Below are 23,078 nucleotides of genomic sequence, written 5' to 3' on the forward strand. Positions count from 1 at the left end.
GTCAGTTCTCCGAAAACGGAGCTGCAGCTGACAGGTACACCCACAAAGCGTGTACCACACCCAAAGTGTGAAGCGCAACCTCCTTAGGATGCGCCGGCCTAGGACATAAGGGTGGAAAAATAATGTCCTCATTCAGGTGAAAAGCTGAAACCACCTTCTGAAGAAGGAAGGTCGCGGACGCACCGACTTATCCTTATGGAGGATCAAGTATGGCAGCTTGCAAGACAAGGCCGCCAACTCAGAAAGCCTTCTGACAGACGTAATAACCACCAAAAAGGCCACCTTCTGAGATAGTGTCAAGAGAGGGATCTCTCTGATGTTTTCAAAAGGAAGGTTCCTGAAGAACCAAGAGCACCAGAGTCAAAACCCATGGGGGAAGAGGTGGGTCAAGAGTGGTGAAGTTTATGACAAAAACCCTGTGCACAAAAGTACCCACCAGAGAAAAGGCCGCCAAAGGCCACTGAAAAAACACAGCCAAGGCTGAAAACTGCCCCTTAACGGTGCTTAAGGCAAGTTTCTGATCTATTCCAAGCTGTAAAAAACAGCAGGACCCTGGACACAGAGTACGTTCGTGGACGCCACCCCATCTCTTTGCACAAAGATATGTAGGCCTTCCAGGTGTGATGGTAGATCCTCCTGGAAGAAGACCTCCGTGCCCTCCGCATGGTTGAGATGACCAAGTCGGACAGACCCCGGTCTCTTAAAACCTCTCACAATAGCCATGCCGTGAAAGCCAGGGACTGTAAGCAGGATGAAGTATGGGACCCTGAGACAGAAGGTCCTCCCGCATTGGCAACCGCCAGGGTACATCCGCCACCAGGCGCACAAGATCGGAGTACCAAGCACGCCAAGGCTAATCTGGGGCGATTAGAATCATCGTGATCCCCTCGGCCTCCACTCTGCAGTGAGACAACAACTTGCGTGATGTCAACACCTTCACTGCAGACTGGAGTCTGCAATATCTCCAGGTGAAGAAAGACCTTTGCTTCCAAGGAGTCCAGGATCAACCCTAGGTATTCCAAACGCTGAGTCGGAACCAGGACCGACTTCTGAATGTTTAACACTCACCCGAAATTTAGGAGGGTCTGGCTGGCTATAGCCACAAGCTGCTCTCAGAAGAAGGTTGTCTAAGTAGCCCACGATGGCAATGCCTCGCTGTCTCCGCAAGCTAGGATCGGTGCGAGCACCTTGGTGAAAACTCTTGGTGCCGACGCTAGACCAAAAGGAAGGGCCACAAACTGTTTGTGGTCCTCCCCTAACGAGAAGCGCAGAAACCTCTGGTGACTTGCACAAATTGGGACATGCAAGCATGCGTCCTTGATGTCCAAGGACGCCAAAAGATCCCCTGGATGGAGCTTAGCTACCACTGAACAAAGGATTCCATGCGGAACGTCCTTACTCTCACAAAGGCATTTAGGGCTTTGAGGTCCAAAATTGTATGGACCCCGTCAGTCTTCGGGACCCTAAACAGATTTAAATAATGGTAGCAGAAGGCTACAAAAAAATGGTGCGCAAAAATGGCGATAAAACGCCGCAACGTGGATGAGAAAGCCTAATGAGGCCTTTCTGAACAAATACACCCCCACAGAAAAAAAAAACACAGGTCCAGACACTCCACAGTACCCTGGTGGGAAAATTAGCCCCCCCACAGGTCCACTCCGGCAGCAATAGAACAGCAGAGGGAAATATGACAGAGCAGGGAAGGGAGGACAGGAGGACCCCTGAACCCCAGGAATGCTCAACCGTACCGACCCGCCGAAGCAGGAAGGACTGTACTTACCCGTCCCTGCGAGGACCCACTGACGCATTTCTGACAGGCAAACACTGCGTAGGAATAGCTGTCGGCCCGATCCACTGTGAGTGAGACAACACCACAGCCCAGTCATATGTGGACCCTGGAGCCAAAGCTCACCAGCCACCCCAGGAGCCATGGGGTATGTCGTGGCAGACCCAGCCTCTTTGCAAAGGTGTGCTTATGCTCGCTGGCCAGACAGAGGAAAATACAAGGATCTCTATATGCAGCCTGTCTCTCAGCCGACAGTTGATAGAAGATTCTTGAAGAAGAAAATAAAATGAAAAATTTCCTTAGGGCGCTGGGCCCAAAGGGAGCCATATGTCCTCCTTTGCTAGGCAGAAAGAAACTGAGGCTGTATACTGCAGGGAGGAGGGTTATATCCGGAGGGACCGGCCCCTGGGCGTGGCTGTTCAACTCTGTTAAAGTAACATGTATTTAATTGTCCAACATGTCTCTGGCTAGTCCTCTCCTGTGAACAGTAACATAACCCACTTGTCAAGATTTAAGGAGCTGTGTCTGTCCATTGACGATAAAAGAAAACAAATTTTGCCATCCCCCTCTGGCTTCACCCCTGGCCTCACCCTTTTAGCCCTGCCCATGTATACCCCACCTTTTTAACGAAATGCCCATCAAATGCAGACTCACCAGCGGCCATCATATGCAGACTCACCAGCGGCCATCAAACGCAGTAGGAACACCGGTGACCGGGCACCCTGGTGATAGCACCGGCCCTGCAGATACCTACACTCCCACAGATGTGAAATTTACAGCAGTGGCTGTGCGGCTGCATCCCACTTGACACTAATAGAATTGCCTGCACAGAAAACATGTGCATTGCGTACAGACAAAACATGGCCCTCACACAGGTTCATGTCTTAGTACACCCATGTGAATGAGGCCTTATTCATTTATGCAAAACCTTTACCTAAACAGGAAAGGAGGTGTGTTAGATGTAAATGACATTAACAATAAAAGAAAGTTGAAGGAACATGCTGCTTCTATATTTTTTTTTTTTTTACTATACTTTACCTTTGAAAAAAAAAAAAAAAATGTTGATTACTTTTATTGCGATTGCAAGGAATGTAAACATCGCTTGCAACAATACAGCATGACAGGTCCTCTTAATGGAGAGATCTGGGGTCTAAAGTGGTCAGCAATTATAGAGGCAGAGGCTACAGGCAGATGAAATTAAGGTTGCTTAAAGTTTAATAAACAAAGGAGTCATAATAATATTCATCACAGCTTCTAACATAAGTTGAGGCCTAGATTTTGGACCATTAACTGACCTTTTTAACCTCTTATAATAGGTGAAGCTCCCCAGGACTGGTGAACAGTTAAGAGTTTGTAACCTTACACTATGATTCACTCCCAGCCCCTCCCTTTTAAGCAGCCATAATGCACTGTATAAGTGTTTGTTAAAACAAAGCCTCTCTTTTTTTTTATATCTTCAGGCCGGTCACGCAACTCCCAGCCGCTCTAATACTCCGACCTATGGGCAACAGCACGAGGTGCCAAGATCTCCCTCAGACATCAGCCAGGGAGGTCATGTGACCACCGTGCAGGCCATTCAGCCCCTCCCCCTGTAGCTCTTAGATAGGTGAGGAGAGCGAGTAACGTGACCGACCTGAAGATACATGAAAAAAGGTATTCACATGCTTTGTTTTGAACCACTTCTGCCCTGAAAGATTTACCCCCTTTATGACCAGACCATTTTTTGCGATATGGCACTGCTTCGATTTAACTGAAAATGTAATGGTCATGCGACGCTGTACCCAAACAAAATTGACGTCCTTTTTTATACCCACAAATAAAGGTTTCTTTAGGTGGTATTTGCTCACCTCTGTGGTTTTTATTTTTTGCACTATGGACAAAAAAAGACTGCCAATTAAAAAATGATATATATATTTTTCACTTTAATTATTCCAAAAAAATAAGAGACAAAATGTCTTCACCAGTTTAGGCCAATATGTATTCTTCTACATATTTTTGATAAAAAAAAAAAAAAACACACACCATAAGCATTTATTGATTGGTTTGTGCAAAAGTTAAAGCGTCTACAAAAAAGGGGGAAAGATTAGACACTTTTTTGGGACCAGTGACATTTATACAGCGATTGGTGCTATAAAAATATACCGATTACTGTATATATGACACTGGCAGCAGAGGGGTTAACACTATTGGGAGATCAAGGGAGGTGTTACAAACTGTGGGGGGAGTGGACTGACTGAAAGTACAGAGATTGCTGTTTCTGATCACTAGGGACAGACAATCACTCTGTACTCCCCTGTCAGAATGGGGATCTATTTGTTTACATGGACAGATCCCCATTCTGGCTCTCTGTGAAGCGATCACGAGTGGCTGGCCGCAGGCCACGTGCATCAGCTCCCCCGCTGAGCAGCGCCTGCTATAGCCATTAAAGGGACCAACGTACAGCTACAGCAATTTGTGGGATCAAGCTGATCTACCACAGTATAATGATGACACTTACACTGTGCATTATGGCTGCTTAAAAGAGGCGCTGGCAGTGAATTTTTTAAAAGTTTAGTTTACTACTTGGCAGCAGCAGGAGGAAACAGAAGGGGGAAAAGACAGCTCACACAGAAGCTGACAGGCAGGGAGGGAGGGCGGGAGGGGAGCTGTGGATGACGGAGGCACGTAAACTGACCAGTGTCAGGGCTCAGCAGCCATGATTATCGTGGTCAGTTTACAATGGGGAGGGCAGAACCAGGCAGGATCAGCCAGGATTTTTTTTACAGCTTACAGAGGGACAGGTTAGACAGCACAAGCACTATGCTGTTTAACCTGCTATAAAGGGAACAGGATCTCTCTTTTTTTGGGGGTTACAATTACTTTAATACTGTATAATAAGAAGTGTAGTTAGGAAACCCTGTCTCCATGCGCACCTGCCCCCACCGATTGAGGCTTTGCGACCTTCAGCAGTCCTATGCTTCTTTCTGGAATCTGGTGCCCTCTTGTGGTGGCCGTTGGTATGACAAGGCAACCAGCAATGCTAATGGAGCTTCCCTGCCTGTTTTCATTGACCGCCCATCTCCTTCCCTTAGAACCCCCAAACATATATATTTTTTATTCCAACATCCTAGAGAATAAAATGGCGGTCGCAGCAATACTTTCTGTCACACCGTATTTGCGTAGCGGTCTTACAAGCACACTTTTTTGGAGAAAAATACACTTTTTGTTTTAACAACAAAATAAGACAACAGTAAAGTTAAACCATTTTTTTTTAATATTTTGTGAAAGATAATGTTACGCCGAGCAAATTGATACCCAACGTGTCACGCTTCAAAATTGCGTCCGCTCGTGGAATGGCGACAAACTTTTACCCTTTAAAATCTCCATAGGCGATGTTTAAAATATTCTACAGGTTGCATGTTTTGAGTTACAGAGGAGGTCTAGGGCTAGAATTATTGCTCTCACTTTACCAATAACGGCGATACCTCACATGTGTGGTTTGAACACCGGTTTCATATGCGGGCGCTAGAGACTCATGTATGCGTTCGCTTCTGCCACGAGCTCGGCGGGACGGGGCTTGTTCCTGGCTCCTACCTTTTTTAGCTGGCTCTTAGATTCTAAGCAAATGTGTCAAGCCCTGCTTTAAAAAGTGTATTAAAATTCAAGAACAAGAATATATACATGCTGTAGCAGTTTACTAGTTCATATATGCGATAGTTTAATTTGGTTTTCAGGCTTTAGTTTCTTTATTTTCACCTGGTCAGTAACTTTCTGTCCTATGGTGAAAATGACTCACTGTATTGTATCTATGCAGGAGCAGCTTTGTCACTACAGGACACAACTACAGGCTACTTCCTTCTCTTTTCTTATTTATAAGATGGGGGAAGTAATCTGTAGCCCAAAGAGCTGGAAACAATGTAACTGACAGCAGTGTAGCACGGGCAGACAGCACAGGACGTTATTAGCTCTAGCTTCGATTTCTGGAAGGAATAACAGGTCCATTGTTATATACACTTCCAAACAATGCTAGCGCTGGGCTTTAACTCACACTAACAATGTCCTAATTCTCCATGTGCTTTGTGCAATAGCTTCCAGAAAACTATAAAAGCATGTAATTCACAAAAGCTATATAATCAGCATTACCGAAAACAGATCTGTGTGTTCTTAACCCAGTTAACTATAGGTAAGCACATAAAGAAAGCTACAGTAATAAGCGTGGTGTCCAAGATCTTGTATATCTTCAAGGCATTAGAGATTTGCCAGGGCCACTGCTCAGACATCTTGTAGCTGGAAGATGTTAAAATACTGACTAAAACTATGACCATTACCAAGTCGATGCTAAGCAGATGCAGCAAAAAAATCACAGCAAATTTAATTTCTTTTCAATATCTCAAGCTCTTGTACAAATTAAAGCTGCATTGCTTCATCCATTAGACATAAGTCATGAAGCCTCGGTCATAAGGAATGTAATTTGTCGGGAAGAGAAAGTGTGGCAGAAGGAGAGGACTGGCCAGAGAAGAGAGATGGAACACAGCCAGCCACATAACAAGGATGATGAAATGGCTATTTCCATTAATGGGAAAGAACACCACATCACTGTAATTCATTAACAGACAGTCTAATAAACTAAAGTGGATTGGAAAAAAGTACTTAAATTAAGGACAAAAATCTCATCCAAAATACGCATTTGTATTACAACTGAATTTGCTGCATCTCAAAAAATATTCTTGTGGAAACTTATGTCACACATTCGTAGAAAGGGGGTTAGGTTTGCCTTTACCCAAAAACTGCCAGTGCGGGGAAATGGTAAAAAGGAACAAGACTAATTAATCCATGTGGCCCTAACTCTTTCTCCCTTTTCTCAACACCCCTTGACCCCTGCATACCACCATAATACCGCATTTGCCAATGGACCTACTGATACCCCTCTCCCAGGCTTCCAACAAATCCCTCAACACTGGAAAATACAAGACTTGCTGCTTCCAGCCCTTTCCATTATAGCCAGTCATATGGACAACCTCCTTCATCTCAAACATTGATCACTTTAAGGGGACACCCAACTTATCTCCATACCCTTGATCCCCCCCCCCCCACCCGGATTTTGAACATCCTTAGTCTACTGTTGAATATTTTCACTCACTATACAGTTGTGCTCCTAAGTTTGCATACCCTGGCAGAATTTATGATTTCTTGGCCATTTTTCTGAGTATGAATAACACAAAAACATTTATTTTACTCATGATTAGTGTTTAGGTGAAACCATTAACAAATCAACTGTGTTTACTCTTTATAAATCATAATGAAAACAGAAACTACCCAAATGACCCTGATCAAAAGTTTACATTTGTGTATAAAAGGTCAACGAGTTTCTGGACTCCTGACAGACCCTTGCGTCTTTCATCCAGGGCTGCACTGACGCTTCTGGATTCTGAGTCATGGGGAAAGGAAACAAATTGTCAAAGGATCTGCGGGAAAAGGTAGTTGAACTGTATAAAACAGGAATGGGACATAAAAAGATATCCAAGGGTTTGAGAATGCCAATCAGCAGTGTTCTAACTCGAATCAAGAAGTGTAAAATGAGGTGTTCTGTTGAAACCGAACCACGGTCAGGTAGACCAACTAAGATTTCAGCCACAACTGCCAAAAAAATTGTTCGGGATACAAAGAAAACCCCATAAATAACTTAAGGTGAAATACAGGACTCTCTGAAAACATGTGGTGTGGCTGTTTCAAGATGCACAATAACCACTTCCCGACCTCCTCATGTACATATACGTCAGCAGAATGGCACGGACAGGCACATGTACGTACCTGTACGTCCTCTGCTAGACGTGGATAGGGGGTCCGATCGGGACCCCCCCCCCGTACATGCAGAGGTCGGGTCCGCTCGGGGAGCGATCCGGGACGATGGCGCGGCTATTTGTTTTTAGCCGCTCCGTCGCGATCGCTCCCCGGAGCTGAAGAACGGGGAGAGCCGTGTGTAAACACGGCTTCCCCGTGCTTCACTGTGGCGGCGCATCGATCGGGTGATTCCCTTTATAGGGAAGACCCGATCGATGATGTCATTCCTACAGCCACACCCCCCTACACTAGTAAACACACACAAAGTGAACACTAAATGTTACAGCGCCCCCTGTGTTTAACTCCCAAACTGCAACTGTCATTTTCACAATAAAGAATGCAATTTAAATGCATTTTTTGCTGTGAAAATGACAAATGGTCCCAAAAATGTGTCAAAATTGTCCGAAGTGTCCGCCATAATGTCGCAGTCACGAAAAAAATCGCTGATCGCCGCCATTAGTAGTAAAAAAATAATAAAAAAAAAAAAATGCAAAAAAACTATCCCCTATTTTGTAAACGCTATAAATTTTGCGCAAACCAACCGATAAACGATTATTGCGATTTTTTTTACCAAAAATAGGTAGAAGAATACGTATCGGCCTAAACTGAGGGAAAAAAAAATTATATATGTTTTTGGGGGATATTTATTACAGCAAAAAGTAAAAAATATTGCATTTTTTTCAAAATTGTCGCTCTATTTTTGTTTATAGCGCAAAAAATAAAAACCGCAGAGGTGATCAAATACCACCAAAAGAAAGCTCTATTTGTGGGGAAAAAAAGGCCGCCAATTTTGTTTGGGAGCCACGTCGCACAACCGCGCAATTGTCTGTTAAAGCGACGCAGTCCCGAACTGTAAAAACCCCTTGGGTCTTTAGGCAGCAATATGGTCCGGGGCTTAAGTGGATAAGGAGGCACTTGAAGAAAGATGGGCTGATGGTCGAGTCACCAGAAGAAAGCTATTACTACGCAAATGCCACAAAGTATCCCACTTACAATACGCCAAACAGCACAGAGACGAGCCTCAAACCTTCTACCACAAAGTCAACAAGGCCTATGATGAAAGGTACGAAAGTTGATTGCTAATGTTTTGGGGACATGTGAGCTACAAAAGCCACAGGAAATTTGGTCAAAATTGATAGCAAGATGAATGCAGTATGCTATCAAAAAATACTGGAGAAACATTTTCATTTATCAGCCAGGATATCATATAATTGAGCCACTCTGGGGAGATCTCAAATGTGCAATCATGCAAAACAGCTCAAGAATTTCCAGGAACTGGAGGATTTTTGCCAAGAGGAATGGGCAGCTTTACCATCTGAGAAGATAAAGAGTCTCATCCACAAACACCACAAAATACTTCAAAATACTTCAAACTGTCATTGATGTTAAAGGGGCAATATACGGTATAAAGAACTGGGGTATGTAAACTTTTGATAAGTTTTTGTGTCATCATTCATATTCTCTGTAAAATGGCCAAGAAATCATTAATTCTGCCAGGGTATGTAAACTTATGAGCACAACTGTATATGGTAGGGATGTATATTTGTATAATGAATATTCTGTATTTTTCTTTTGAAAATCAATAAAACTCTAGTAAAAAAAAAAAAAAAAAATGCAGCTTTGACCAAAAGTTTAACAATGCGCTTGCAATAGGTATAGGCCATTTACATACCTTGTAAAGCCTGACTGGAAAACGCCTAGGACACACTTAAGGACACTTAGCTGATACTGTTTACCTTCAGAGCTCTCAAACACTAAAGCTCCAAACTACTGCATCAGGGGAGAAAAATTGCATGTGAGGGGGTTTGAATCACAGAAAGAGCTCACTCCTGTGATGGTGAAGCTAAACAATAACAGCTGGGCCTCTTTTAGAGCCCTGTCACACAGCCAGTGGGCTGCATTAGCGGTAAAGTGACGCTAGTTTCAGCAGCGCTTTACCGTCATTTTAGCAGCACTAAAAGCTCCCCGCTAGCGGCAAAAAGCGCTGCTAAAATGACGAAAGGGTTAAATGTGCCCGAAAAGCACAGCTGTCGAAGCGCTTTGCAGGCACTTCAGCATTGGTGCCCATTAATTTCAAAGATGCTGCTTGCAGGACTTTTCTAACGTCCTGCAAGTGCAACGTTCCAGTGTGAAAGCACTTGGGCCCTCACACTGGGGGAGGCGTTTTCATATTGTAAATCTTGGTAATAACCAACTTAACCACTAGCCGACCAGCCGCCGCAGTTATAGGCCGGCAGGTCGGCTCGGCTGCGCGAGATCACGCCGCTATACGTCAGCTCGCATTTCAGCCAATAGGGGCGCGCGATCACCACCGGGCACCCGCGATCGATCGTTACAGAGCGAGATGTTAAAGGGGCAATATACAGTATAAAGAAGCTGTAAACACACAGCTCCCGGTCCTGTCAGGGAGAGAAATGACGGATCGTCTGTTCATACAATGTATGAACAGCGATCAGTCATTTCCCCAAGTCAGTCCCACCCCCCCTTTAGTTAAAACACACACAGGGAACATAATTAACCCCTTCCTCGCCCCCTAGTGTTAACCCCCTTCCTGCCAGTGGCATTTTTATAGTAATCAATGCATTTTTATAGAATTGATCGCTATAAAAATGCCAATGGTCCCAAAAATGTGTCAAAAGTGTCCGAAGTGTCGCCATTAGGTCGCAGTACCGATAATTTATTACAACAAAAAGTAATAAATATTCATTTTTTTCCAAAATTGTCGCTCTATTTTTGTTTATAGAGCAAAAAAATAAAAACCGCAGAGGTGATCATATACCACCAAAAGAAAGCTCTATTTGTGGGAAAAAAAGGACGCCAATTTTTGCCACGTCGCACGACCGCGCAATTGTCAGTTAAAACGACGCAGTTCCGAATCGCAAAAAGGGGCCCGGTCATTGACCAGCAATATGGTCCGGGGCTGAAGTGGTTAAAATCTTAAAAATTTGTCTAGTAGACATCCCGGGTATGATAAAGTTTGAAAAACGAAATCATAAATTATAATAACTATAAATGATTATATTATTATTTTTTTAAATAATAAAATTAATTTCCACGCGATTCACTGTCGCTCAATTCTGCAGGTGTTCTAATTTACTATCACTGTTTTCTAGCTGGTCTAAAACTGCTTTTGACATAAAAAAGGGACACTTTTTGGTTGCCATGGACAATCTCAAGTTTCCAGGCAGGAACATTATACAGTTGCAAGAAAAAGTATGTGAACCCTTTTGGAATGATATGGATTTCTGCACAAATTGGTCATAAAACGTGATCTGATCTGCATCTAAGTCACAACAATAGACAATCACAGTCTGCTTAAACTAATAACACAAATAATTAAATGTTACCATGTTTTTATTGAACACACCATGTAAACATTCACAGTGCAGGTGGAAAAAGTATGTGAACCCCTAGACTAATGACATCTCCAAGAGTGTCAGCCAGCTGGAGTCCAATCAATGAGATGAGATTGGAGGTGTCGGTTACAGCTGCCCTGCCCTATAAAAAAACACATACCAGTTCTGGGTTTGCTTTTCACAAGAAGTATTGCCTGATGTGAATGATGCCTTGCACAAAAGAACTCTCAGAAGAACTACGATTAAGAATTGTTGACTTGCATAAAGCTGGAAAGGGTTATAAAAAGTACCTCCAAAAAGTCTTGCTGTTCAACAGTCCACGGTAAGACAAATTGTTTATAAATGGAGAAAGTTCAGCACTGCTGCTACTCTCCCTAGGAGTGGCCGTCCTGTAAAGATGACAAGATGCAAGAGCACAGCGCAGACTGCTCAATGAGGTGAAGAAGAATTAGCTAAAGACTTACAAAAGTCTCTGGCATATGCCAACATCCCTGTTAGCGAATCTACGATACGTAAAACACTAAACAAGAATGGGTTTTATGGGAGGATACCACAGAGGAAGCCACTGCTGTCCAAAAAAAACATTGCTGCACGTTTACAGTTTGCACAAGAGCACCTGGATGTTCCACAGCAGTACTGGCAAAATATTCTGAGGACAGATGAAACCAAAGTTAAGTTGTTTGGAATTAACACACAACACTATGTGTTGAGAAAAAGAGGCACTGCACACCAACATCAAAACTTCATCCCAACTGTGAAGTATGGAGGTGGGGGCATCATGGTTTGGGGCTGCTTTGCTGCATCAGGGCCTGGACGGATCGCCATCATCGAAGGAAAAATTAATTCCCAAGTTTATCAAGACATTTTGCAGAACTTAAGGCCATCTGTCCACCAGCTGAAGCTCAACAGAAGATGGGTGTTGCAACAGGACAACGACCCAACACATAGAAGTAAATCAACAACAGAAAGCCTTAAACAGAAGAAAATACGCCTTCTGGAGTGGCCCAGTCAGAGTCCTGACCTCAACCCGATTGAGATGCTGTGGTATGACCTCAAGAAAGCGATTCACACCAGACATCCCAAGAATATTGCTGAACTGAAACAGTTCTGTAAAGAGGAATGGTCAATAATTACTCCTGACCGTTGTGACAGTTTACACCATGTAAACTGTGAATGTTTACATGGTGTGTTCAATAAAAACATGGCAACATTTAATTCTTTGTGTGTTATTAGTTTAAGCAGACTGATTGTCTATTGTTGTGACTTAGATGAAGATCAGATCACATTTTATGACCAATTTGTGCAGAAATCCATATCATTCCACAAGGGTTCACATTATTTTTCTTGCAACTGTATACACAATATAAAACTGTATGCAGGGCACTGGACAAAGCTTTAGGGACAAAAGGGGAGATGAGATGGTTTGATACAGTAATATAATCTGTAAGATTACAGTGTACTGTATTGTGTTTTTTTTTTCACTTTTTGAATTTGCCGCTGGGCTTTGTCCCCATAAGTCGCAACACTCACAGGGAACGGAGCTCGGCACACAGAGCATCGGGCGGAGGATGCAGCCAGCAGGCACAGGAGGGGGACATTTCAGGATCCTGGTGACAAGGTAACCTGGACCAGGATCCTGAGATGCAATCCCAAGTGTAGGTCGGGGTTACCGCTAATGGTACTGAAATCTACCGTCAGGGAGGTTAAAGCAGACTTTCAGGCAGGAATAAAAGACACACATTAATGCAGCTCACTACTTACTAAAGCAGAATTAAATTCCCCACCACTTTCCAATGATGCAGCGGTTACATCCCTTACCAATCACCATCATCGTCTCCCCAGATGCTGGGATTTCGTCTTCTTAATTGCCCGGTGAGGGATGACATCATCCTGCATATATGCATAGGAGTCAGTCGTTCCTTTACAGATATAGTGTGCTGGGAACGCATGCATTCAATAGAAAACTGAGCAGGCAGGTAAAGTATTAGTACCTAAAGTGTATTAGTGCACAAGAGACATAGAATGTCAGTTCTGTAGTAAAGAGCTGCCTAATCGCAGTTTTATAAAACTTAGGTTTAGTTCTGCTTTAATGCATCAAATGTATTTTCTGAATGCAAGTTTTATAAGCATCTGTGACTTGCAGCACATTGTACTGTACGAGTCTAGCATGGAAGGAGAATCAGTACAGGGAGCCAATCTGTAGTACGGCAGTGTTCTTAGGCCAACAAGAAGCATGCTTAGAGGAGTAGAGAGCAGAGAGAGAGAGAGAGAGAGGAGTTCATCAGTCTGCTGGTTCACCTTTTACTATTTAATCATAGGATCTCAAATGCCCATATACACGAGTGCTAAGTTCTAGTTTTGTGTCCTGACTGAATTAGATTGGCAACCAACAGCTGCTTCCAGCCACTTCTCGCAAGTTAAATTGTTCAACAGCCATAGACTGACTCTGCTCCTAATTATGCACAGAGTTCCTGAGAGTTTAACCAGACCTATAAATCCAGCCAACTATTTTGTTGAGAAGTGACATGAAATGATCTTCATGTAAAACAATTGATAACGCTCACCTATGATAATAAGGCACTCGTTGGGATCCAATTCCTCTGTAAAGAGTCGTGACGCTATCAGCTCAGCATTGATAAGGAAGCGGATCTCTTCTTGGACAAGACCAGAGCTTGTCACACCACCACCAACATAGCGGTTAGCAAAATCCACCTAATTCAGAAGAAAAAAAAAAAAGCAGACAATAAGCATTTTCATTGAATACCCTAAAATGTCCTGCAAATGGCATCATCAGCTATCCACAACTGCATATTGTTAAAAAAGCACTGTAATAACACTGTATATAAAAAAAGAATGATAACGCCCATTGATAGTGCTCGGTTTTGGACTGGCTCATGGTGCATTTTCTTTTTTGTAATAAAAAATAAAATAAATTAAAGTGTAATTAAACCCACATGATTAAAAAAATCTGTATTACATGCTGTGCATACTCACCCGGTCACCATGGCATTTGTTTTCTGTATTCTGCAAAAAAAAATGCTCGAGTCTGCTGTTCTTCATCTTCCCCTTTTGATCATGTCCCCAATGCAGTTGAGGAGTTTGCAGAGAAGTGTTGGCAGATAGTGCACATGTTCAGATTTCAGTGAGTTTCTATGCCAAGCATTTCCTCCCCATCACATCTGAGAAGCCCATGTCAGTGATCCAGTCCTCAAGGCGCCCCAACATTATTTTGCACAGGTGATTCCATCAGTTTTGCTGCCTTAGTAAATACCACAGCCGTTTCATCTGAGGGAAATACTGAAAACATGACCTGTTGGGGGTGCCTTGAGGACTTCACCATTAGGATTGCTTGTTTATAAATAAATCCAGTATTTTATTCATTATGTTCAATGGGGCAATAAACATATGAACACCACAAATGTAGGCAGCGTACAACAAACTGCAAGCAACCCAATATGATTGTAAATGGACTAAACCAGCCTTCTCAACCAGGGCTTGGTGGGGGTTACCCCAGGGGTTTCTTAGGGTTCCTTGAACATTGAGCAATGGCAGATTGATCTATACTGACCACCAATGCAAGTGGCAATTTTACAATCACTAGGGTGACCCCTCCATTCTCACCATCTGCATTTCTTTTCAGTTTTATTGTTCATTTAGTTTGAAGAAATTACTGAAAACAATTTCCCTATAAAGCGTGTTTGTTTTTTAAATACTTAAGATATGTCATATTCTTTATTTAAAACTTTCTACAATGTACTGATCAAGCAGATGTAAGCTGTAGGCATACATTTAGGAAGGGCTCCCTAAGAGCTAAAAAATATTTTAGGTGTTGCTCTAGCGTATAATGATTGAGAAAGGTTGGACTAAACCAAGGTACAGGATGCTTTCCATCTAGCTGTCAGTAAAGCCTTTACATTTCATATCACACTTCCATGCCCTGATAAACACAGTTTGGAAAGACAGATCTATCAATCTTACATCAGCATCCAAACCTATTGACCTTTAGCTGTCCATGCCACACAATACTATGTCATTTATCAGCAAAGGATCACTGGCCTACAACACACGGTGGGAAAACAGGTCCCGGGGACATCTAACCCTGTCAAAACATTCTGAATGGGAACATATTATTCTGTTTTGATAATTAAATTATGGCAGCATCAGGAGGAGCATCAAGTATGAAGCTGGCAGCCAAGAAATTCAGCCTGTGCATGCAGTGGAGACGTTGTGGAGTGAAGTTTGGAGGGGAGAACACTAAAGAAAATGTATTGCTACTAGGGTTGTCCCAAAACCACTTTCTTAGGACCGAGTACAAGTACCGATACTTTTTTTCAGGTACTCGCCGATACCGATACTTTTTTTTTTTATGTCATGTGTCAGTATTTTTATTTATTTTACAATTTACATTTTTTGTTTTTTTACAATGCTTCCTTGGGGGGGGGGGGGGGGGTGGATGTGTCAGTGTGTTATTTTTTTTTTTTTAATATGTATTTTTTACAATTAATTATTTTTATTATTTATTGCTATTTTTTTTCTTAGCCCTGTTGGGGGGCTTTGGTGAGATATCAGGGGTCTTAACAGACCTCTGACATCTCCCCTTTGATACAGAGAAAGGGACTAGGGACACAGATTCCCCAGTCTTTTTCTCAGCTGTGCTGAAAATGAATGGACAGGGGACAGAGGCTCCTCTCCATTCATGAACTGAAGCATCGTAAACACAGTTTACGATGCTCAGTTATATAAATGGACAGAGTCAGTGATCACTGACTCTGTTCATTCAGAAAAGGTAGGAGCCGGATTTAGCGGCTCCTACCTCCGCTCTCCATCCTGACAGAGGGGGGAGTGCGGCGGCACGGAGAATGGTACAGGGCACGGAGGGGGAGAGCAGCGACACGGAGGGGGAGAGCAGCGCACGGAGAATTGACACAGGGCACGGAGGGGGGAGCGCAGCGCACGGAGGATTGACACAGGGTACAGAGGGGGAGAGCCGCTCACAGAGGATTGACACAGGGTACAGAGGGGGAGAGCCGCGCACAGAGAATGGACACAGGGCACGGAGGGGGGGGGAGCAGCGGCACGGAGGGGGAAAGTGCAGCGCACAGAGAATTGACACAGGGCACGGAGGGGGGAGAGCCGAACGGCAGCGGCACGGAGGGTGGACACAGGAGAATGGAGGGAGAGCGCAGAACGGATGGGAAAATACAGGGATACAGGGAAAGTCAGGTATCAGTAAAGTATCGTAGCATTTTCCCCGAGTAAATGCTTGGTATCAGTCCCGATACCTATACTAGTATCGGTATCGGGACAACCCTAATTGCTACAATCCAGTTTTCATTCACTGTGAGAATTGTCTTGCTAAAAGTAAAAATTTTCATGTACAGTCCATGTACAGTACTTGATATAGTGCTCATCTTGACCCTGTGTTTTCCTTGCACATACGCACATTTTTATTGTTTTGTTTTTTATTTTAAATATCAAGCATTAACTTTCATTTGCATAGGTCAGGGTTAGACAACCCCAACAAAAGAAACCAAAGATCTCGAGGGAGCGAGAGAAAATTTTGTAAAGTGTCATGGCCAAATTTAGGTTATGACAGGGCGATACATCTTGTATTGGTTGTCAATGTGCCCTCCAAGTAATGATTTTCTAACATTGATGATCAAAGAACAAAAAACACCAGCGCTAAAAATGGCTGATGTGTGCAGGGGCATCATGAAACCTCAAGTTAGAAGGAGGTATTCCCAGAGCAGCTGGAAAAAAAATCGTTCTCGGAAGCAACGAGTCTACACAAACATCACCACACTAAAATCCTGCGCTCATGGGGATCCCCATTTTAGTGTGATAACATTGATGATCAGTAACATCAACTTACATTGGTGGTCAGCGAGTCCCCCATTTTAGTGCCTTTATTTTACTGCTCCCCGTTATAGTGCTGTACATCATTAGAGTAGGAAGAAATACCTCCAGTGTTACCATTTTGTCCCTCACTGCCACCATCATATCCCCTAATAGTAGGACTGACTTTCTTCCTCCCAATATGCAGAATGGTGCAGGGAGCAGTGGCAAGAAAATACCTGTTCTGAAACCTAGGACCCCACCTATCCTCTACATCAGGGGTCTCCAAACTGCGACCCTGGGGCTAGATGTGGCCCTTTGCTTGCTTTATCCGGCCTTTGGGGCACTATTCATTTCACTAATATGAGACACTATTTTGCCCCGACACTACAAATGGGGCATAATTCCTGCCACTGACAACCATGGAGCACCATTTCTTCCACTGACGCCAACAATGGGGTGAAATTTCTCCCCATAATATAAACATTGGCCACCGTTTACTCCCACTCATGTCACAAAAATGTTCTATTTCTGATGGCCACAGTCTGCCCCCCTCCCCCCTAAAGTCTGAAGGCCAGTAAACTGCCCCTTTGTTTACAAAGTTTGGAGACCCCTGCTCTACATCATCCACTGATATCAAATAAAAGCATTTGGGATGAATTCAAGGAGGATAGTGGTGAACAGCATGGAAGAATGGGTAGCTAGGTCTTGTCACAGCTTTCCTGCCGCACTCTGCATATGAGCGGCACACTTCTGACCCCCACCCATGTAGGTTACATTAAACTACAAAAGACTCTCTCCACACGTCAAAAAAAAAAAAAAAACTCAAAGGAGTGAATTTCCCCTCACTTCCTGTTGTCTCCCTCCATTTGTAAGTCAGATGTTCCTAACTCTGGGACTGTCTGTTTTCATCTTTGCACCAAACAAATGAACAGAATGGTGGAAAATGGTCCTACAGTAAAACCTTGGTTTGAGAGTAACTTGGTTTAAGAGCGTCTTGCAAGACAAGCAAAATGTTATAATAAAATTTGCCTTGTTATACAAGCGATGTCTTGATATAAAAGTAGCGTCAACTATATAGTATAAAAGAGAAGAGAGGAGCCTCTTGGTGTAGCAATATTTAATGAAGGTACAACATTTAGTAACTTATTGCTACACTTAGATGTGCCTCTTCTCTACCCTGTAAAAAAAATGCTTTGATATACAAGTGCTTTAGATTACAAGCATGTTTCTGGAACGAATTATGCTTGCAAACCAAGGTTTTACTGTACTTTGGTAAAGCACAGGCTCACTTTAAGGACACATATTTATATATTTTCTTATTAAACAGTAACATATCACGGTTTAAATTTTCATGAGCAAGTGGCCCACTCTGTACAGTTTCAACATCAGAAGATGCTGGAATTCAGACTGCTTGCTGCAGCACTAATGCCAAATGTCAAAGTCCTTCTCCACTTGTACTCCTGGGAACCTGGTCAGTAGATGATATGCATATGGTCTGCGGTTTTCAGATGCTCCAAGCACCTGAGGGCAAACTATACAACCAGGCAAAAAAACGATGGGTATCACAGGATGATACTAACAATGCTGCATCTCAGGACAAGTTAGATCAATGCAGTAGTTTGGACAAAACCGTATTGGATAAATCAACTTTGCTACAGGATACACTTCTGCTCTAAAAAAGACTGTGGTAAGATGAGATGAAAGAGTTAAAGTCCTCCAAACGAATCAGTGCACAGTATAGCAGTCTTAAAACACAAGGTATTCCTCACTGTAACCTGCTATGCACTGATCCTGTATGAGGGCTTTTTGATTCCTTTGGTCCCATCTTATTATCTTATTAGAACATATTGTTATACTGTCTTGTTGGATCCCAGGCTCTACTATTCATTTCAAAAGAAGGCTTAGGCAGCCCAGTTTAACCAGTAGGTTAAACAGAATAAAAAAAAAAACGTGATTCCCCCCCTCCACACACATGATGTGGATGGGGGAATCCGCCCGCTGTGCCTTTGTATTCTGACAGCAAGGAGAAATTAGAATACAGTGATCAGCAGAAATTTACAACAGGGCGGTTGTACACAAGTCAATCAGTATGGCCTTTGGATAGCCCAATCATGCAAATCTTGATGCCTGCACAGTAGGTATTATGTTGCCTGTGCACACACATCTACTACAGCCTCTCACTTTGTAACTCCATTCACATTTAAGTGTTAATCTGCTGGTTTCCTTACAAATGAGTATGCAGAATCCCATTCCTTCGAAATGTCACTGTTCCCACTATGCTCAGTTGCCTTATGTTCAACAGAGTACATGAGCTTTTTTAGTGCAATCAGATGTTTTTGATCCCACAGTCTTCAATAATGCCATAAATTGGCTATATATGTATTCTTGTGCACAATTATTTTTTTCCCCATAGGAATCCCTCTTTCTCATTCAGAAATGCTCTCCTTCCCTCGCCCAACTCAGGAAAAACCCACAAGCTTCATAAACATGCAAACATGCCTGTAAAATGCTTCAAAATCACCAGGAATAAGCTCTGCTCAGGGGTGACAGCAAGATCAATGAAAGTGGCACTGTACAGTATGGGTAATGACTGGGGACACTGAAGAAATACTTTTTATATTTTGACTGCATGCAGGAGACTAGAACAACACAAAATGTAACCTGCTATTTTCAGGCACATCTATACAGACTATGCATAGGCAGTCACATGACAGTAGCTGAAAATTTGCTTTTTAGAGATAATATATATATATATATTTTTTTTTTTAAAAACATAATGTCCCTGATTATTTAACTGTTAGCAAACCCATCTATGCAGACTTGATTTCATATTTCTTCATTAAAATCCAACTAAATTGTATATCAAGTTTTGAAGGGAGTAGGGAATAATAATAATGCCCATCAAGTTGATTTTGCCCTTTAACTTTATTAGGGAGATTTTACCTCAATTCCTGTCTCAGTGACAATCTAAAACAGTAATAATCAGAAAAATATACAGAAAAATCTCCCCTAAATTAAAAAAAAAACAAAAAAAAACACAACAGTTAAAAAAGGGGAGGTGCTACACCTCTTTTCCAACTTCTACAAATATTTGCAAAATGTGTATGAGCTGGAGTGGTGCTTGGAAAAAGGTTATTATACAAATTCATTGATGCAATGCATTATACAATTTCCATAAAAATGAACACTCACCTGCAGCATCCCATGTCCATTGCCTTCAATTGTACCTTCGCATGTAATGTGCAGTCGCCTCAGCTGCTTTGTTGATCTAATCAAGTATTAACACATTAGTAACCTACTTGCAAAATATTACATAAATATATAAAACAGAAACTTGGAGTACAGTACAGAACACAGGATTTAGTCATAACCAATGGTTTTATGCAGCTACCTACAGGTGAATGGACACTGGCAAAGAAAAAAAGCTGTAGGGACATCTATGCAACTCCTAAGACTCCCAGCAAGCCTCAGTTTTGTAGCAAGTGATCAAGAAACCATAAGAACATAGGGGAAGGGACGGTGTCCCGATATGTATTCCATGAAATTAACTTTAAAATGCTATTTTATTAATTGTAATGTACACAGGATCTTCGTCATAATCATGGGGTGTCCAAAAGCAGTCCAATTTAGGGATGAGCAGCGCAGCACACGATGCCAACGAGCCCACAAAACAAACGGGTCAAGAAGGGCCTCAAAACAACTCAGAGCAGCTTGCAGCACCTTATGCTGGCCATACACCCCACGAAAAATCGTCCGAAAGAACTTTCGAAAAACGAAAGTTCTTTCGTGAGTGCAAACGAAAGTGCCATCATGTAATGGGCGATAAATCGTTCAGTGGACATTAAAAAAAAAAAAATGGTTAGTTTTTTTTACATATACCTAGTGCAGAAAGTTCGGACGGGAAACACATTAACCTTCCGATTTATCGTTCGTTCGGCCGAAAATTTCCAAACTTGTCCTTCGTTTTTTCGGCTCAAAAACGTCCAAACGATTTTCGATTTTGTGCCCATTAACTGGCCGAAAAACGAAACATCTTTCTTTACGACCGATTTTCGGCCGAATTTTCGTATAGTGTATGGCCAGCATTAAGCCTGAAACTGGCATCAGAGAAGGCCTAAATGTCTATCTGGTAAAACATGTAAACAGAAGACCAGGTGGCAGCCACAAAAATCTGAGAAAACGGATGCTTGATGCTGAAAAGCCAAATGAAGCATTAATGGATCTGACAGAGTTCACCTTAAGCCCTGGTTCACACTGGTGTAATTTGACATGTCAAATCGGTGGCATTTGCCGGCAATAGCACCATCCTAAATCGGTGCGACAGCCCATCTGCGGTGCTGCACTGATTTCAAAAAGTAGTTTCTGTATTACTTTTTGTGATTTCGGCTTGCGATTTACATTGACATCTGTGCAGAAACCTGCACAGATGTCTCTGTAATGGTGGCCGAAATCGGAACTGACAAGTGGGAGTGAAATTGTGCGAGTTCAGCTGAACTCGCACGGCTTCACTCCCGCAGCCCAGAGTGAACCTGGGCTAACAGGGAAGGGAAGAGCCATAACCTTTAGATCAGCCGTCGCCAACCAGGGGTTCTGCCGCAAATCAACATTTTTGGCAGATGTATACCCAGTGTTCTCTTAGCACGCATTGATACCCAATGTCTCCTTTGTGGTTACAGCTCCTGTGAACCCAGAGGGAGGCGCCCAGAGTAGTAGAGAGCCGGAGGTGATGGATAATGAGGCGAGATCCAATGAGGAGTCTGTGTAGGGCAGCAGCTGCACAGTGCGGGGGGTGTATAGACTGGACTTTCAGGTGAGATGCTTGGGATGGAATGACTGAGCCCATGCTGCCAGAATGTTGAGTTTTAGCAGTCAGGAGAAAAGAAAATGGATGTACGGCACTTCCTTCAAGGGGGCTACAATCAGATCCAAGTTCTTCACACAGGCATTAACTTAAGGTCAGCTCTGGGACCAAAGTGCCTTGTCATGAGTGGAGGGTTAGAAGTTTGTCCCTGGGCAGGGAGATCCTGGACAGGGTCGTACCCAACATGCAGACCAGGTACTCCAAGTAGTGGAGTTGGTTCCAGAAATTACCACAGGTCCAATTGATGTTTTGTAAAGTTTGCACTGCCCACTGTACTTATCTGGGTACACCACAAGTGGTGTGTTTTCCTCAACGGGACTTTGAATTGGAAGACTGGGTTTGTTTAGTGACAACAAATAGGTCAAAAGAGGTATCAAAATAGTATAAATGTATTGATTAAATTAAATGACGGCCAGGACTTGACATGAAAGACAGCATCCAGGTGACCAAGGGGAATAAACATGGGCAATACACTAGTCGGGGGCAAAATTATTCAATCAGAAATGATAACAAGACATAAACAACAAAAATTTAGATTGCAAGACCCGAGAAACTGTCTATACAGTGGAGACAGATATTCCAATGTTAGGGATAGGGATGTGGTAAGACTGAGGCTTTTTTCTCACTAAGTTTGGACACCTTACCGTTTCTTTGCCCACTGTACTTTGGCTTAACAGGGATAGGGAGGACCAGCCCTATAGGGGGCGATTCTCCAGATAACCCACAATGTATATCCCCTGGGAAAGGCACAAAGCAAAGACTGGTGTCAGCACCTTGGTGGAAACCCAGAGGACCAAGAATAGGCGACAAATTGGTAATGCTGCCCGCCCACGGCAAAACGCAGATAGTGTTGATGAGAAGAAGAGATGGGAATGCGCAAGTAAGCATCCCAAATATCTACGGAGGTCATAAAGTTCCAGAGGAAAAGGGAGGCAACTACTGACCAGGCTGATTCCCTGCAGGACTTTGGAACCTGTAGGAACAAGTTGAGCGTCTTCAGTTCCAGATTCAGCAGAACTCCAAGGTGGACTTGCTGGGGGGTTTCAGATCTTTATCCTGCTGCATAACTCAAGTGTGCTTGAGCTTTAGGTCACAAAACGAATAAACAGAATGCTATATTAGTTTTATGCCAGATGTAATGGGATGCACACCTTCCAAAAAGGAAGACATTTGTCTCATCGGTCCACAGAATATTTGTCCAAAAGTCTTAAGGGTATTCCAGATTGTTTTTTTTGGGCAATAGTGAGGCAAGCCTTTGTGTTTTTGTTGAACAGCAGAGGCTTTCACCTTGGAACTCTTCCATGGATCCCATTTTGTCCAGTCTCTTTCTTATGTTTGAAAATGACAATTGCAGTTTAGGAGTTAACCACTAGGGGGCGCTGTAGTGGTTAAGTGTGACTTCATATGTGTTTCTAAC

The 23,078-nt window shown here is 42.9% G+C and overlaps 1 protein-coding gene across 4 annotated transcripts in view; it reads right to left on the reverse strand.

The window, feature by feature from the left end:
- Positions 1-23,078, reverse strand: part of PARG (poly(ADP-ribose) glycohydrolase) — a 237,107-nt gene that overhangs the window by 25,514 nt on the left and 188,515 nt on the right. For all 4 annotated transcript variants that reach the window (XM_040320736.1, XM_040320739.1, XM_040320737.1 and 1 more), the window contains 2 exons: positions 19,993-20,068; positions 13,527-13,674 (listed from right to left, as the gene is read on the reverse strand). In XM_040320736.1, coding sequence (XP_040176670.1) covers positions 13,527-13,674; positions 19,993-20,068 — 224 coding nt within the window. The remainder of the gene's footprint in view (positions 1-13,526; positions 13,675-19,992; positions 20,069-23,078) is intronic.

This window comes from Rana temporaria, chromosome 8, assembly GCF_905171775.1.
Source record: "Rana temporaria chromosome 8, aRanTem1.1, whole genome shotgun sequence".
Classification (NCBI taxonomy): domain Eukaryota; kingdom Metazoa; phylum Chordata; class Amphibia; order Anura; family Ranidae; genus Rana; species Rana temporaria.